The sequence below is a fragment of the Aplysia californica genome, unplaced genomic scaffold (genome assembly GCF_000002075.1).
Source record: "Aplysia californica isolate F4 #8 unplaced genomic scaffold, AplCal3.0 scaffold00280, whole genome shotgun sequence".
NCBI classification, from domain to species: Eukaryota; Metazoa; Mollusca; class Gastropoda; order Aplysiida; family Aplysiidae; genus Aplysia; species Aplysia californica.
Window position 1 is genome coordinate 672,308 of NW_004797550.1, and position 15,802 is coordinate 688,109.

The following is a 15,802-nucleotide window of genomic DNA, read 5'->3' on the forward strand; positions in this document are numbered from 1 at the left end:
CACACACACACACACATACACACACACACACACATACACACACACATACACACATACACACACACACTCACACACACATACACACACACACATTTTTCTTTTTTGGATAGGCCCTTATTGTGCCTATATAGCTTGCAGATGGTCTTCCAGGTTTTCTTTTTCCACTTGGTATCCAATACCATGCCTGATAAGGCAATCTTGTATAGGGCATTCTTAATCTCATTTTTTGCCATAACATGCATACTATGAAAAAATATGTTAATTCATGCCTCTGATTCATGTATGATGGTTTGAAATGTCTTTCAACATTGTCTTTGCTCTGTTGCTCATTGGACGCATGTGTCCGCTACTTCTTCAATCTTCAAAGATTTAAAAGTGAAGTATTAGTAACAATCATCATCATCACCTAGTGCCAGATCTGCGACAGATATCGGCTATCACGGTTCTCCATTCATTCCTTTGCTCGGTGCTCTTAGAAAAGCTATGTTTCCCTGATCTTTCCCCATTACCCATTTGATGAGGTTCCCCAAGTAGGTTGACTTGCTCCCTGCCTCGCTTGCCTTAATTGTTGCAAGTGAGAGTTAGATGTTCAAGACCTTTATGTCTACTCAGATGTCCAAAGAACTGCATTTAATTTCGTCGTTTCGTGATTGTTTTTAACAGTGAGCGTCCCATGTGGGCCCCATCAAGTACTGCCTCATTTGATTTCTTCTCCTTCCACGATATTCTCAGCAGTATTTTAAGAAACCACATCTCAGTTGTTTCTATTTGATTTTCACTGTCTTTAGTAACCCCCCCCCCCCCCAAAAAAAGGGGGGAAACCCAGCTAGTACCAGCGCTACGTAGCGGAAACGGCTTTTAAAGAATATTATGAAAAACTAAACTGATAAAAGGCATAAGAAACACATTTAGATTCCGAAAGATAAGACATAACGAAAATATTTGCCTTTGAAACCGTTTTTTTAAATACAGTGTGACCTGAAACTGATAGTTTTTAATTATTTTAAAAATATTTGCTAGTGTGTTTGTTTTTTCTGTACCTCTATTTGGACCAGAGCAACCTATTCTGGTTTTTTCCATCCCACCATACTCTCTCTAATATGTCCGTTGTCCTACAGAATAAAGGACACGTAATCCCATTTTATATTTATAATTTCCAGGTAAGGAGATCTTTTGTCTCAAGAAAAAATTTTTTATCTCCTGCCTGAGTGTTAGATACAGTTTTGGCATTCTGGCCATGCGCATAATAAGATAATGTTGAAATATCACGTACACGTCAACATGCATACATACAAGATCGATCGATCGATCGATTGATCTATCTATCTATCTATCTATCTATCTATCTATCTATCTATCTATCTATCTATCTATCTATCTATCTATCTATCTATCTATCCATCTGCAGTCGGAATTATCTAATGCGGCCGCCTTGTCAAGGAGAAAAGTAGTTGTCCTTGATACGTGAAAATCTTACTACAGTGATTAAAAAAAATTCGTCGTGCAACTTATCTTCAAATATCTCTAGAATCAATGTCATCCATACTTTGCAAAGCAGTCTGTATCAATTTGTCATAACTAAATCATATTTTTCCTGAACAGTTGGGGCTAGATTAAAAAATCTTTTCTTAATAAATTTCTATAAAATACTTGAAATCTCTGTCATACGTAAAATGGTATTGTTCGCAGCACTTCCCGCGTCTCACACACATTTTGATTACGCATATGGCCTACGTCACAACTCATCAATGACAAATTTTATTTGCATAACTTGCTGCAAGAAATCATTGTTATAGTGAACACATTTTAGCACTAATGGCTCTCAAAACATGCGTTCAATAAGCATAATGTCCCGATTAGAAAAACCTTACGGACTTGCTATAAAAAGCAATATTGCCCCAGCTGTAAACATTGAAAAAATCTGTAGAAACCACCCGCTTGGATTTTTTATTATTATTAAGGAATTTTCTAGAATACAGCTTGCAGGTGTTTACAAAAATGTTGATTTGTTAAGAAAAATTGATACAAGTCACTGTGCACAAATTGGAGAACCTGTGTTCGATAGTTGAGCTGATATTTGATAATAAGTCGCGTCACGAATTTTTGACCTCACTATAAGTGTCATCATAGTGTATACTGTGATGCCTCATAATAAGTTCGATACACACGGATAGTCTAGCACAACGATCGTACACTGAAAACAGCAACCGACCATGTTGGATGTTTCTGACACTACTGAATCATAACTTTAATTGCATATCCTGAAGAGTACCAAATTAATACATTCAAACAAGGAGACATAACTACGGCAATAAACGATAGTGAAGCAAACACAGTTATTGCTCATTTAACAAATATTAGAGGGATATATTACATATACAATAGGCAAGAAAGAACATGGGAAGTGACCGTACAGGCGATTGCCTTATAGGCAACACTTCGAGCAGGTCCGACTGTGGAGAGGACCGACCGGAAAAGTGTGTTGTGGAGGTGGGGGGGGGGGGTGTTCAAGCATGATTGGATAATTTTTTGTATGTGTATGTTTGTGTGATTGTATGTTTGGATGGTGGGTGGGTGCATGTGCATGTGTGGTGGAGGTTGTGGGCAAAAGAACAGCGAGGAAGCCGTCCACACAGATAAACATAAACACACATAACCCATGTATTGATAAGAATAATCGACTTCTATTATCATTTACTCACACACACGACACACACACACACACACACACACACACACACACACACACACACACACACATACATACATACAGATATTACCATTGGTAGATCGTTTCTGTAAGTCGCTTGGTTCCGGTGCGGCCGACACAGCGACGATCCAAGTGATCAAGAATACCAGACAGAGGTCAGAGGTCATGATGACCAGGGAAAGCTGAGAAAAGATAAAGCAAAACGCAGTCACTGATAGCGAGAAGCAGGAAAAAGAAGAGTGCGTTAAGTAGTCACAGATAGAGAGAGGCTGAGGAAAGAGAGAGCATAGACACCGATAAAGAGACGCTGAGAGAAGAGAAAGCATAAAGTAGTTGAAGATAGAGAGAAAGTGAGAAAAGAGAAAGTATAAAGAAGTCACAGAGATAGAGAGAGCATAGACACCGATAGAGAGAAGCTGGGGAAAGAGAGAACATAGACACAGATAAAGAGACGCTGAGAGAAGAAAGAGAGCATAAAGTAGACACAGATAGAGAGAAGCTGAGATAAGAGAACCCATAATGTAGTTGAAGATAGAGAGAAAGTGAGAAAAGAGAGAAGTATAAAGAAGTCACAGAGAGAGAGAAGCTGGGGAAAGAGAGAGCATAGTCATAAATAGATAGAAGTTGTCGTTAGATAACATATTCTTAGAGAAATGAGATAATTCCATAAGTGAAAGCCTGAGTTGGGGGTTTTTTCTGTTCTTTTTCAGTTTTTTTTGTTCTTTTTAAAGCATATTACTGTGAGGTTGTTTTTTTATATTTAGCACATCAGTGTTAGGCTGTTTTGTTTAAACCATTTTCAACACAGAAAACATTTTAATCACTTTAGATTAAATAATTCACTTTTGTTTTAAATTATTTATGCTATTTCTGTTGTGAAGCAATGGCAAATACACTTACATACTTATATGCATATATAAAGAAAAATAAAATCGTTTAATTCGGTTTTAGGTGAAATTATTAAACTTGATATTTTACGAACTTGTAAACTAATTTTTTTTCTCATCAAGAAACGCAATGTTCCCTTAGTTGAATTTAATTTGTTTGAAGTTTAGTTAAAATTGGTGCAAAGCAGATGACCGATAAATGATGAAATGGTAAAGTTTTAACGCCTCTATCAATACTAAAAATTATTTAAGAGGCGGGACCCCCGAGTTAAACGTCCGTCTTCGAAATGGGAAATTCGTGAGTAAAGTGCCTTTCCCAAGGACACTCAGGCCTATTCCTATTACCCTTTAAATGGGTCATCTATTAATAGCCTACAGACACCATGTAGGCACAATACGCCTGTCACTCATGCGATTGATTGATCATAGTGAGCTCTTGTTGGCCGAGTGGTTACTAAGTTCAGACTCACAATAAAATTTCAAGCAAGTTTCGGTGACACGAGTTTAGATGGATGGTCACGAGAGCGTGCCTTGAGCAAGATATGATAATCCCAGCTCAAAAATAGGGCGCTGCCCAATACGACCAGCCAAGGCATGTTTGTAAAACTATCTGCATTGGTGCAATATGGTATACACGTAAAACTTTACTTTTTGAAAGATTTCAGTGGAATGTACGTGATTGGCCCATCCTGGTTTTTGAGATCGAGGAAGGTAAAACCGCAAAAGTCACATCAGATGGATATGTATCTCACCATGCTGAGAAAGTTTTGGAGAAGTTTCGAGAGGAGAAGTTCTTCATTTCAGAAGGCCTGGTTCCACTTCAAACGTCAAAAGTGGCCCTTGCATTGTTGTAAGACTTGTTTGTGGAAGGCCTTATAAGTCGAAAATTTACAAATGAATGTTTCGTGCATTCTACCGTGTTGAACACCCCTCAATAATATTATTGCTCCCTTTGTTTTTCTTTTTTACTTACTTATTTTCTTTCTTTCTTTCTTTTTTTCCTTCTTTTCTTTCTTTCTTCATTTGTTCATTCATTCATTCATGTGTTCATTGGTGTATCCATCTTTCATTTATTTATCTATGTATTTATCTATTTATTTATGTATTTATTTTCATTTATGTATTTTTCATTCCTTTATTTCATGACAAACAAAGAAGCTACCCACCTGTAGTAGCTTTGGATCCGGTCACAGCTTGCGCAGAGAATGTCTGGGGACAGAAGGCACAGTCACAATCCTCACAACTCAGGGCCCGAGATCTGCTCTCGTCTACAATGTTCTCACCACACACTAGCACCTTCACACTGAGCTCCCTTCCTTCAGGCTGTCACCACCAGCACCAGAACAGATACTGAGACCAGTGCCTGAATCCACGAACACGTTGTCACTTCTCAGGGTACTAAAAATTATCAAGTAAATGTGCTGACATTCTTATCATTTATCTCGACTCTTGTCATTTCAGGACAAATGAATATCTTTCAACAAAGAAATTCAGTTTTTTAAAGGTTTATGACAGTGTAGCATATGGTAAAAATCAAAACATAACTCAGACTCAAAGAGCTTAGCGTGCGTGGAGGCCAAAAGCCGCGAGCCGAGCCGTAGCTACGCCGAGAAAATAATGGTCTCTTTACAACTATAGGAGAGGGTACCGTGGCGTAGCGGTTAATGAGCTCGTCTCCGAATCGGAAAGTCCGGGTTCGAGTCTCAGTTTGGACACGGATTTTTTTCGCTCCCTCCTGCCCACCCAGCAGTAATGGGTACCTGACATCGAGTTGGGGAAGTAAAGGCGACGTGGAAAGGAACTGGCCACCCTACCACAATATTATGTCGGAGGCCCAGGAAGTTGTCTCACAAGGCAATCACCAATGTCCGAATCGGATGCGGGAACAATTTACTTTTTACTACTATAAAGTGGGCACACCAAAAGCCGTAGGCTCGCTTTGCATGCTCGCATACGGCTTGGCACCAGTGGAGGAAAATGTTTTTAAAATATCTGGGTATTAATCGTTTCTCAAATCAAGCCTCGCCGTGACTCAGATCTTCCCGCCGAAGTCAGATCTAAAAATAGGCGTACCAGGTCTCGCGAATCATACTGTCCACTTCCACGTACTGGAATTCACCAAACATTAACATATTACTTTTTCCTATTATATGTTGTTGTTGTTGTTATCGATCCAGCAACAACTGGGCTCTCGCCCTTCTGTCCAATGCCATGTAGTGATAAGTGCAGGTTTGCTGCAGTTGCTGTAAAATTTCATAGAGTGTGTTTGTCAATGTTAGGTCTCGGAGGGAGAAGGGTAGCTCTGATGTCATTTAGGGCTGTGCAGTGGAACAGGTGATGATCCACAGTCTCATATGCATAGTCACACAAGGGACACATTGGGGGAAGTTCAGGGTTTATTCTGTTCAGGTGGAAGTTGAGCTGTATATGTTCTGTTCGTAGGCGGAAGATCGTGGTCTGCTTCTTTCTCTGAAGGCGGTTGATATTGTCATTCCTTTTTGTTGTGGTCATATGTTTGAAAACTGCTCTGCCTGTCTTTCCCAGGGCCCATCTGTTCATCCAATCTTGTTTGTTGTTGCTTTTGATGATTTGTTTTGCAGTGTTGTATGAAGTTGGAATGTTGGGTTGTTCCTGTCTAGATCCCCGTTTGGCAAGTGTGTCTGCTCTGTCATTTCCAGGTTTGTCTGAGTGTCCGGGGACCCACTGCATTACTAGGTTGATGCCACAGAATGTTATCAGATGATGGGATCCAAACAGTATATGGGTCAAATCTTGGTTTAGATGGTGGTCATTTTCTATGGCTTGTAATACTGATAGTGAGTCCGTGAAAATCACAATGCTCTGTGCTTTTCCAGGATGAGTGTCAAAAACTGTACGGAGATGGTACAGTGCTGTTTCAATTGCTATCACTTCTGCATCGTAGTTGCTGCATTTCTCTCCACAGGCTGCAGAGATCTCATTGGAACTTCCATATCTGGGTACTGTATTAGTATTCCATATCCGGCTTTGGTTGTGCCTTTGAATGCTGAGCCGTCCGTATAGCGTGTATCCAGTCATCTGAATAGCTGTCGATTGTTTGATGTGATGCAAGCATCAGCGTCACTGGGTCTGATGATTTTGTGCTCTTGTCTTTGAGAGATGTTGTAATGATTGGCTTTTTTAAAGAAAGGTAGGTAGGGATGTTTTGGTTGACTCTTTGGGTTTCTTTTCTGTTTTGTGGTAGATGGTGACTCTCCATTAGTTCTGTGATGTGATGCATGATTGACTTTTGTTGAATTCGTTTCTTTGGTTTCCATGTTTCTACTAATTTCCTGTTTGGGTGGTTGGGGCACATTCTTTTTGTTCTTTCGTGTAGCTCCAAAACTGCTTTATCTCTGCGGATTCCCAGGGGTTCAGCATTTGCAAGGATTTCGCACGCGGCGGTAGGTGTGGATCTCATTCCACCATTTATAAAACGAAGGGCATTGTTTTGGACCTTGTCAAGGGTGTTGCAAGTAGTTGTACTGCACATAGTGAGTAGGCTATTGCTGTATTCCAGGGAAGATCTGACATAACCAAGGTATAGAGCTCTAAGAGTTTGTTTGTCTTATCCCCATGAACTGCTTGCGAGTTTCTTTAAAAGTTGGAGTCTTTTCTTTGCCTTGTTCCTTAAGTTCTCCACTTGGCTTTTCATGGTTAGCCTATGGTCAAGTTTGATTCCTAGGTAAGTTGGATGTTCTTCTTTGGGGAGACTTTCATTTCCTATCTTTAGTTTGAGATTTTCTTTGGCTGCTTTATGGCTCTTCGTGAAGATGGTGTATACTGTTTTCGTGCAGTTTCCATTTCTGACAGTAATTGTGGAGCCTCTTGAGGTCTTCATTTAATTTCCCTGCTCCTACTATCGTGCTGTGATGTGTCTGCCAGAGAGCAAGATCATCGGCATAAAGAGTCTTTTCTGATTTCAGCACATTCATTAAAGGGTGACCTTATTTAGGCCACACTGTGGCCTAAATAAGCTAAACCCCCCTCCCTTACCTTATTTAGGCCACACTGAGGCCCAAATAAGCTAAACCCCCCTCCCTTATCTTATTTAGGCCACATCATATGGTAGGTTTCTTGAACTAACCATGGATTCGGAAGGTCGAGATTCTAATTCTACTGATCTTTTTATTTAGTGCGGTGGATTATTTCAAAATAGAGGATGATACTAAATGATAAGTGGACCAAGGGTAAGAGTTGTGTGTCTGTGTGTGTGAGTATGTGTTTGTTTTGTGTGTGGTTGTGGTGAGAGAGAGATCTAGAGAGAGAGAGTAAATGCAATAGTGTGTTTGTATGTGTGTAGGTGTGTAATGTGTGAATGTTATTGTGTACATGAGTGTCTATCTCAGTTGTACGGTCCAAATGTACATTATTTTGTTGAGAATTTTACATAGAACTCAACTACAAAGCACCTTTATACAAAGTCACAGAAATATTCTTTTTGTGCTTATTGAGGTGCAGTACATGGTGATTTTACCTGCAAGGATTTAATTGGACAAAATGGGCAATATCTTTATAATGCTAATACTAATGGTCATATTTAGACAAATCTTATATCATTCTCTTTTTTTCTTAACAGCTCATGGTTATTAAAGAGTAAGAAAAACTAGATCAAGGTAGTAATTTCGGATTCCTAATATTATGGGCATTCTTTAAAATTTTAAACTTGTTTTAGCGCTTTTCTCAACGTAAAACGGATTGGGTTAAAAAACAACAACAACAATGACCTTATCTTTCTTTTTCAAGGTATTGTGCATACATTTGTGTGAAACTAGTATATTCTATGCTTTCAAGTACATGAAAAAAGCTAATAAAGTCAAGTAAAATGTTCTTCAGAGACATAGATCTAGTAGTAGGCCCACTGGAACATTTTATAAACCGTGAAAAGATTACCAGAAAATAACAAAATTATCTTATGATCTTCACTTGCACTTGCATTTTTTTGGACAAATTATAGTCTACCTCATTATCTTTTTTTTCACATTTTTCTTCACTATTCATGACAACTGGCATGTTTTTCAGTTATTATCAAGGAAGTGGATAGGCGGACCACGGGGTCTATCTAGCCCCAAAAGGATAGGTGGACCCCGGGGTCTACCTAACAAAATGCTGTTTTAGGATGTGAACCCCGGAGTCAGCGGAGTGAAATAAGTAGATCTAGGTTTAACTAAGGATCGGTGGACCCCGGCGTCAACATAGTGAAATAAGTAGATCTCAGTTTATTTTATAGTAGGACTGGCGGAGCCCGTGGTCAACGTAGTGAAATTATAAGTAGATCTAGGTTTAATAAGGATTGGTGGACCCCGGGGTCAACGTAGTGAAATAAGTACACGTAGATCTAGGTTTGATATTAAAGATTGGTGGACCCTAGAGTCAACGTAGTGAAAAAGGTAGGTTAAAGGTGGACCCCAGGGTCTACCTAACGAAATACTAGTTAAGTTTTAGAATAGGTGGGCCATGCAGTCACCGTAGTAAAATAAGTAGGTTTAATCACGGTGTCCCGGGGGTCCACCAATCCTTAATTAAACCTTCTTATTCTTCTACGGCTATGGTGACTCCGGGGTCCACCAATCCTTTTAAAAACCTACTTATTTCACTACGATGACCCCGGGGTCCAACGATCTTTAAAGAAACCTAGAGAATCTACTTATTTCACTACGGTGACCCCGGGGTCCACCTGTCCTAAAACCTAGTATTTTGCTAGATAGACCCCGAGCCCCGGGGTCCACCTTAAACCTGCTTATTTATCACTACGTTGACCCCGGGGTCCACCAATCCTTACTTAAACCAAACCTTATTTCACTACGGTGACTTCGGGGTTCACACCCTAAAACCTAGTATTCCGCTATGCAGACCCCGGAGTCCACCTATCCTCTACAGGACTATACTATTATCAATTTGCAATTTTCATTGATTAGCATATTTTTAAAAAAAATTGAATCAGAGACTCACTGTCTAAAAAGTCCACTGCTAATGCTATTCTTATCAAAGAAAAGGCACAATTTGACTTTATGACATGTTAAAAAAAAAAGAGTTTTAAAAATATCCAGAAAATAAAATAAAATGATTATATAGATCTAGATCTAAACGTATTTTATTAAGTATATATATACTTAAAAGTAAAAGACTGAGCAGAGGCTTACAATGCAAATTCTGTGCTCTACAAGTAGATTAGTAGAGAAAGTCTTAAGTTTGCGCAAAACAGATTTTAGAAAAAAAAGTTGGATCTAATTATTCTAATAATAGTAAAAGTGATTGTTATGGTGAGATTTGTTATTATTAACTCTAGAAATACAGATAGTTGTTGAATCTAAAATTAACTAGAACTGTACAATTTGTTTTATTTCAATTCCAAAGCCCAAAGGCATAGCAATGAGTTAGATCTAGATCTAGCAGTTGTAGGCTCTCTGGCTGCTTCTAGCATAGGCCTGCTACTACTGATTCTAGACAGGGAACCTAGATCTAGCTATCACCTGCACTATTAAAGTCAAATATATGGTAAAATAAAAACAAAACTGTGAATCCCTTTATCAGTCAGTACATCCCAATTGCCATAGTCGCACGTATTAATAGTTGAATAATTATACCGAAGCAACACGTTATCACAGTGTTCAGGGGAGAGTGGGGTGCCCGGGTCGCTGACCGGTTGATTCGGTGGTTTGGCTTTTGTAGATCTATGCATTCATTTATTTTTTTTGCGGAAAGCCCTATTACTAGATCTATTAGTGTTGTGAAAACTTCAACCTCTACAGCTAAGGCGTCAAAAGATGTTGGAAAATAATAATACGTCCTGAAGTTTCATAACTTATACAGAATAATACAGCCAGTAGTTTTTATTTCATCGAGTTTTAAAAATGGCCTTGTAATTTGTTAGTTTTCAGAAGCAAATTTTAATAGTTCCAGTTCTACCGAATCGATTTTCACGCAAATTCAACCATTTTGATGACCTTTCTTTTCCTTTTAAAAAGATGTAGGCCTGTCGGATGTGGCAGTGCGATTAACACTAAGTTGTTTAGACCCATCAAAACACGAGGCTTCGTGGCCGATCACAAAGGTCTACGGGGCTTATCGAGGCCGATTCGCCGTGCCGCGTGCACGTTCACTAAACTGCCTACTAGATAGAATCTACTACCAAAGATTCTCTACACGATCTTTGCTACTACTACTACTACTAGATCTACATGTACTACTACGAGACTGTACGAGGGATGTACTACTACGAGACAGTACGAGAGAGTGCCACCCAGCCAAAGATAGTGTAACTTTGACTCAGCCACGTTGTGGACACACTTTTTATACCCCAAATTTGACCCGGAAGTCCATTCGGAGGATTTGACCTTTTCACTTGACCAAAGTGTGCCAAAATGGCAGCCTAGATTTTGCCCCTCCATGAAGGAAAAATCTGGCCCTCATTCAAACCTTTGGGGTTGAGCAAAATTTTGCGTATCGTGCTTTGTTCTTACAATATTCATTATGATATATATATATATATATATAAGTTGTACACTGAGACAAAACTGTACTAAATGAGAAGGGTGCACCATTATGAAAGTGGAACGAACTCAGTTGCCTGAAAAGGGTGTGCCCCGGTAGTTTGAGCATGTGTGGCCTAAATAAGCTAAACCCCCCTCCCTTACCTTATTTAGGCCACACTGAGGCCCAAATAAGCTAAACCCCCCTCCCTTACCTTATTTAGGCCATATGTGGCCTAAATAAGCACTCCCTTCATTAAATCATTAAAGAAGATCAGAAACAAAGTGCAACTCAGACAGGAACCTTGAGGTAGGCCTTCCTCGAGGACTTCTCTTGATGAGTGGGCATTGTTTACCTTGGTTTCACCAGTGGAGGAAAATTTTGAAAAAATATCTGGGTATTAATCGTTTCTCAAATCAAGCCTCGCCGTGACTCAGATCTTCCCGCGAAGTCAGATCTAAAAATAGGCGTACCAGGTCTCGCGAATCATACTATCCACTTCCACGTACTGGAATTCACCAAACATTAACATATTACTTTTTCCTATTATACGACTGTATTTAGGGCCATTTTTCAAAATCTGATGCTGCTTCCGGCAGAACCTACTGTTAATCTGTTGCTGTTGTTTCTTTTCTGGTGATGATGATGATGATGATGATGATGATGATGATGATGATGATGATGATGATGATGATGACGATGATGATGAGTTAGCAAGCTCTATGGGCAGTGTTGGACTACAGGAGTATTGCTTTATAGCCGGTGTTTTGATTTCGTGAATTCCGTAAACACATGGTCATTGTTTGTTTGTTTTATTTTTAGTTTTTGGTTTTAAAGCCCAATCGACACAAATGTATGATATTTAGACGGAACGGCAGGACAAAAGTACAGACAACAAGGAAAGGATAGCTGGACAGAAGGGGGAAAAAAGTAAGGAAAGGACATTTTAACGTCAAGTATATCTCAAATAATGTGCAAATTAAGGCTTCTGTTGTTGAACGCTTTAACAGGACCTTGAAAGCAAGGCTATGGCGCTATTTTACCAAACACAATACAAGGCGTTACTTGGACATTTTACCAACGCTAATCGCTAGCTAAACAATACGTATCATAGAAGTATCAAGCTCACTCCAGCTCAAGTGAATTCGAGTAATCAAGAGTTCGTTTGGCAGAACTTATATGGACAACCCCAAAAGGAAGAGGCCCCCTCTGCTTATTTCGAAGAGGGGGATCGAGTGCGCATAAGTAAAGTGAAGCGATTTTTTTAAAAGGGCTACTTGCCATCGTGGACAGAGGAACTGTTTACAGTCAGCAGAATTAACCGTTGAACAAATCCCAGAGTGTACACACTCAAAGCAGATGATGGGAGCGAGCTTATTGGGACTTTCTATGGCTTTGAATTACAAAAATTGGCAGACAAAGAAATTTATCGCATAGCAGAAATATTAAAACAACGATTACGTGGACGAGAGAAGCAATATTTAGTCGCTTGGGCAGGATACCCGCTTTCATTTTGCTCTTGGGTCCCAGCCCGAAATATTCAGCGCTATGAATTATCAAGAACTCGACCATCTTCGGGAGAAGGAAGGAAGACCCTCGTCTAAGCTATGGACTATTTTTGGGAGGAGGCTTCCTCGAAATGAAATTGTGTTTTTCTGTCAAATCATCCTTATATACGGAGTAACAATCGTCGCTTTGGTCAATCTGTCTCGCGGTTCTGAACCAGAGAACTTGTGGATAGCTTTACTGACCAGTTGCTTAGGCTACGTTCTGCCAAACCCAACTATTACACCGCCATCACCACAGTAAGCAGGAGCAGCGGATATGGGGGACTTTTTTCTAACACTGCCTTCAAATAGTAGTATGAAACATTTTCCTGACAATCATGGTGCTCATTTTTACACAATGCTTCCGTAGACCATTGACCTCTCTGGAAAAGATTACGAAGTTGGCTTGGCGGAAATTCAGTTTCCGAACACATATATTCAAATGTTTTGGTAGATGAAGTCTGGATAATATTTCAACCAAATCGATATGCAGGCGCCGCTCTTTTGACGTTACCAGAGGGCTTATATTCCACACCAGAGAGACTTATTTCTAGTATAAACAAGCTTATGCACGAACAGAATACCGCTAAAGAGAAAAAGGAAGTGAAAGCAAAGTTTTTCTACGATCGCTCTTCCAAACGAGCGATACTGGGAATGTATACAGAGGGGGCCTTTGTTCAGTTAAGTCCTACGCTTGAAAAGATTTTATCCATGCCAGAAAATGAAATGCATGGAGCAGGAAAATTCAGAGGCAATGGAGTGGTTGATGTTCACAAAGGTGCCTCCTCCATGTACATTTACTGTGACTTAATTTTGCATATAGGCAAGTTGGTGACATGACGGTCCCACTCGTGCGAGTAGTACCGACAACAGATAAAAAGTCCGACGTCGTATACAAAATATTTGAAAAACCACATTATCAACCTTTGGTCAGACATCAGTTTAATACAATAGAGATACTTTTTAATTTGGACACTGGGGAGACACCTTCATTCGCTCACGGAAAGACAGTCGTAACACTCCATTTACGACCCAGGCGTTCAGGGTGAAGAAGCCAACATATAAAAAGGAAACATGCGGACGCCGTATAAAACAAATACGGCTCTATACGATGCTTATTACAGACAGCAGGTAGGGCACGGACTCCCAGTATACATTGGTGGTTTTTCGTGGTAAAGGCCTTGGTGGTTTACTTAACGGACTTCTGAGAACAGCCGTTCCTTTGCTTAAAGGCGGAGCCAAGACTTTGCTACGTGAAGGAGTCAAGGGTGGATTGCAGGTAGCCCAAGACGTCTTAGCGGGTAAAAATGTTAAAGCTGCTGTGAAAAGACGAGCGAAGGGTGTTGGAAAAAATCTGTTAAACAAAGCAATTGGTGAATTCACCGTAGCCCCAGCTCCACCTGGCGAACCCGCTGCAAAACGTATAAGAAGGCGCAATCCAAAACAAAAGAGAGCAAACAGACAGCGAGACATGTTCGGTTAACATGGCTCTTCTTCATCAGAGTTCCGCTGAAACAGTTGATTCCGCTTTGGATTTGTTCAGTCTACCACCCACACAGACATCAGTCGAGAATGGAATGTACGTGGAATTCCTTCCCTTGTCATCGCTAGGACCATCGGCTACTGTTGAATTCGCTATCAACCAGAAGGGCTCGAGTGAGTTTCTAGACCTCGCCAACACCTACCTTTATGTGAAAGCCAAGATCACTAAAGCAGATGAAAGTTCACTAGATGAGGGTGCTGGGGTGGGACCGGTGAACAACTGGTTCCATTCTCTTTTTTCACAGGTAGATCTATCCCTAAACAACACGCTCGTTACCCCGAGTGAAAACATTTACCCTTTTCGAGCCTATCTCGAAAGAGTTTTGAATTTTGATTCTGGAGCAAAACAAAGCCAGTTTACGTCTGAAATGTTTTACGCCGACAGTAGCGGACATTTCGAACAAGTCAAGGGGGACGAAAATGCAGGTATGAAATTCAGATGTTCTCTGACTGCCTCTAGTAAAGAGGTAGCAATGTACGGTCGTCTTCATGTGGACATCATGAATACAAACCGCTACCTCTTGAATGGAGTTGACGTGAAGCTACGTTTGGTCAAATCCAAAGAGTCTTTTCATCTTATGGCGGAGGGTGCCGGTTTTAAAACCAGTCGAAGTCTAACCCACGTTTCCCTATTTGTGCGAAAACTGAGGGTCAACCCTTCAGTACAAATTCCTGTCAACAAGGCTTTGGAGTGTACATCAGCCCGTTACCCCGTTAAAAGAGTGACTATCAAATCTTTTTCTATAAGTCGGGGAAATCTTGGGAGCACACAGGACAATCTATTCCTGGCCCAGCTCCATACACGCCTTCTCGTTTGTTTCGTCGACAGTGATGCTTTTAATGGTAATTTTACCAAAAACCCATTCCATTTCAAACATCACAACGTGTGTTACGTTTCCCTGTTTCTAGACGGACAGCAGATACCTTCCTCCCCACTCACACCGGACTTTGAAAACAACCAGTTTGTGAGATCTTATCATCGTTTGTTCATTGAACTCGGACTCGCTTCTACAAATGAAGGAAACTGTTTGAACATGAGCGACTTTGCAGCTGCTTACTGTATCTTCGCTTTCGATCTATCACCATCTCCTTTAGACGGTGATCAAATTGAATTGATCCGTTCTGGATCACTACGCTTAGAATTAAAGTTTGCGAAGCCGCTGCAAGAACCTATTCATGTTTTGATGTATGGAGAAGTGGACAGCCTGATAGAAATTGGCAGAAATCGTGAAGTGGTGACTGATTTCACAGCATTTGGTATTGGTTAACATTTGGTGTGCGGACTCGTCGTCTTTTTGGAGGGATTTTCCCCAGAGACAAACTCCCAAAGAGACGCAACATTGCCAGCAAGAGACCCCGATTATACGTTATCGACACTGATCTTTCTACTGGACGTGGTGAGCACTGGGTCTGCGTCTATCTTAACCCTAGCGGGATTGCCGAATATTTCGATAGTTATAAATGGATTACCTCCGAGACATACAGAAATTGAAGCACTTCTTCTTCTTCTTCTTCTTCTTCTTCTTTTTCTTCTTCTTCTTCTTCTTCTTCTTCTTCTTCTTCTTCTTCTTCTTTTTCTTCTTCTTCTTCTTCTTCTTCTTCTTCTTCTTCTTCTTCTTCTTCTT

The 15,802-nt window shown here is 40.2% G+C and overlaps 1 protein-coding gene across 1 annotated transcript; it reads left to right on the top strand.

The window, feature by feature from the left end:
• Nucleotides 1-14,119: 14,119 nt before the first annotated feature.
• On the top strand, nucleotides 14,120-15,445 carry LOC101850256 (uncharacterized protein F54H12.2-like). Its single transcript, XM_005101379.1, has one exon. The coding sequence runs from the start codon at nucleotides 14,120-14,122 to the stop codon at nucleotides 15,443-15,445; it is 1,326 nt and encodes a 441-aa protein (XP_005101436.1).
• The last annotated feature ends 357 nt before the right edge of the window (nucleotides 15,446-15,802 follow it).

Excerpts from the sequence above, each read along its gene's own strand:
- LOC101850256 (XM_005101379.1), top strand. The coding sequence starts at position 14,120 with ATGGCTCTTCTTCATCAGAGTTCCGCTGAAACAGTTGATTCCGCTTTG.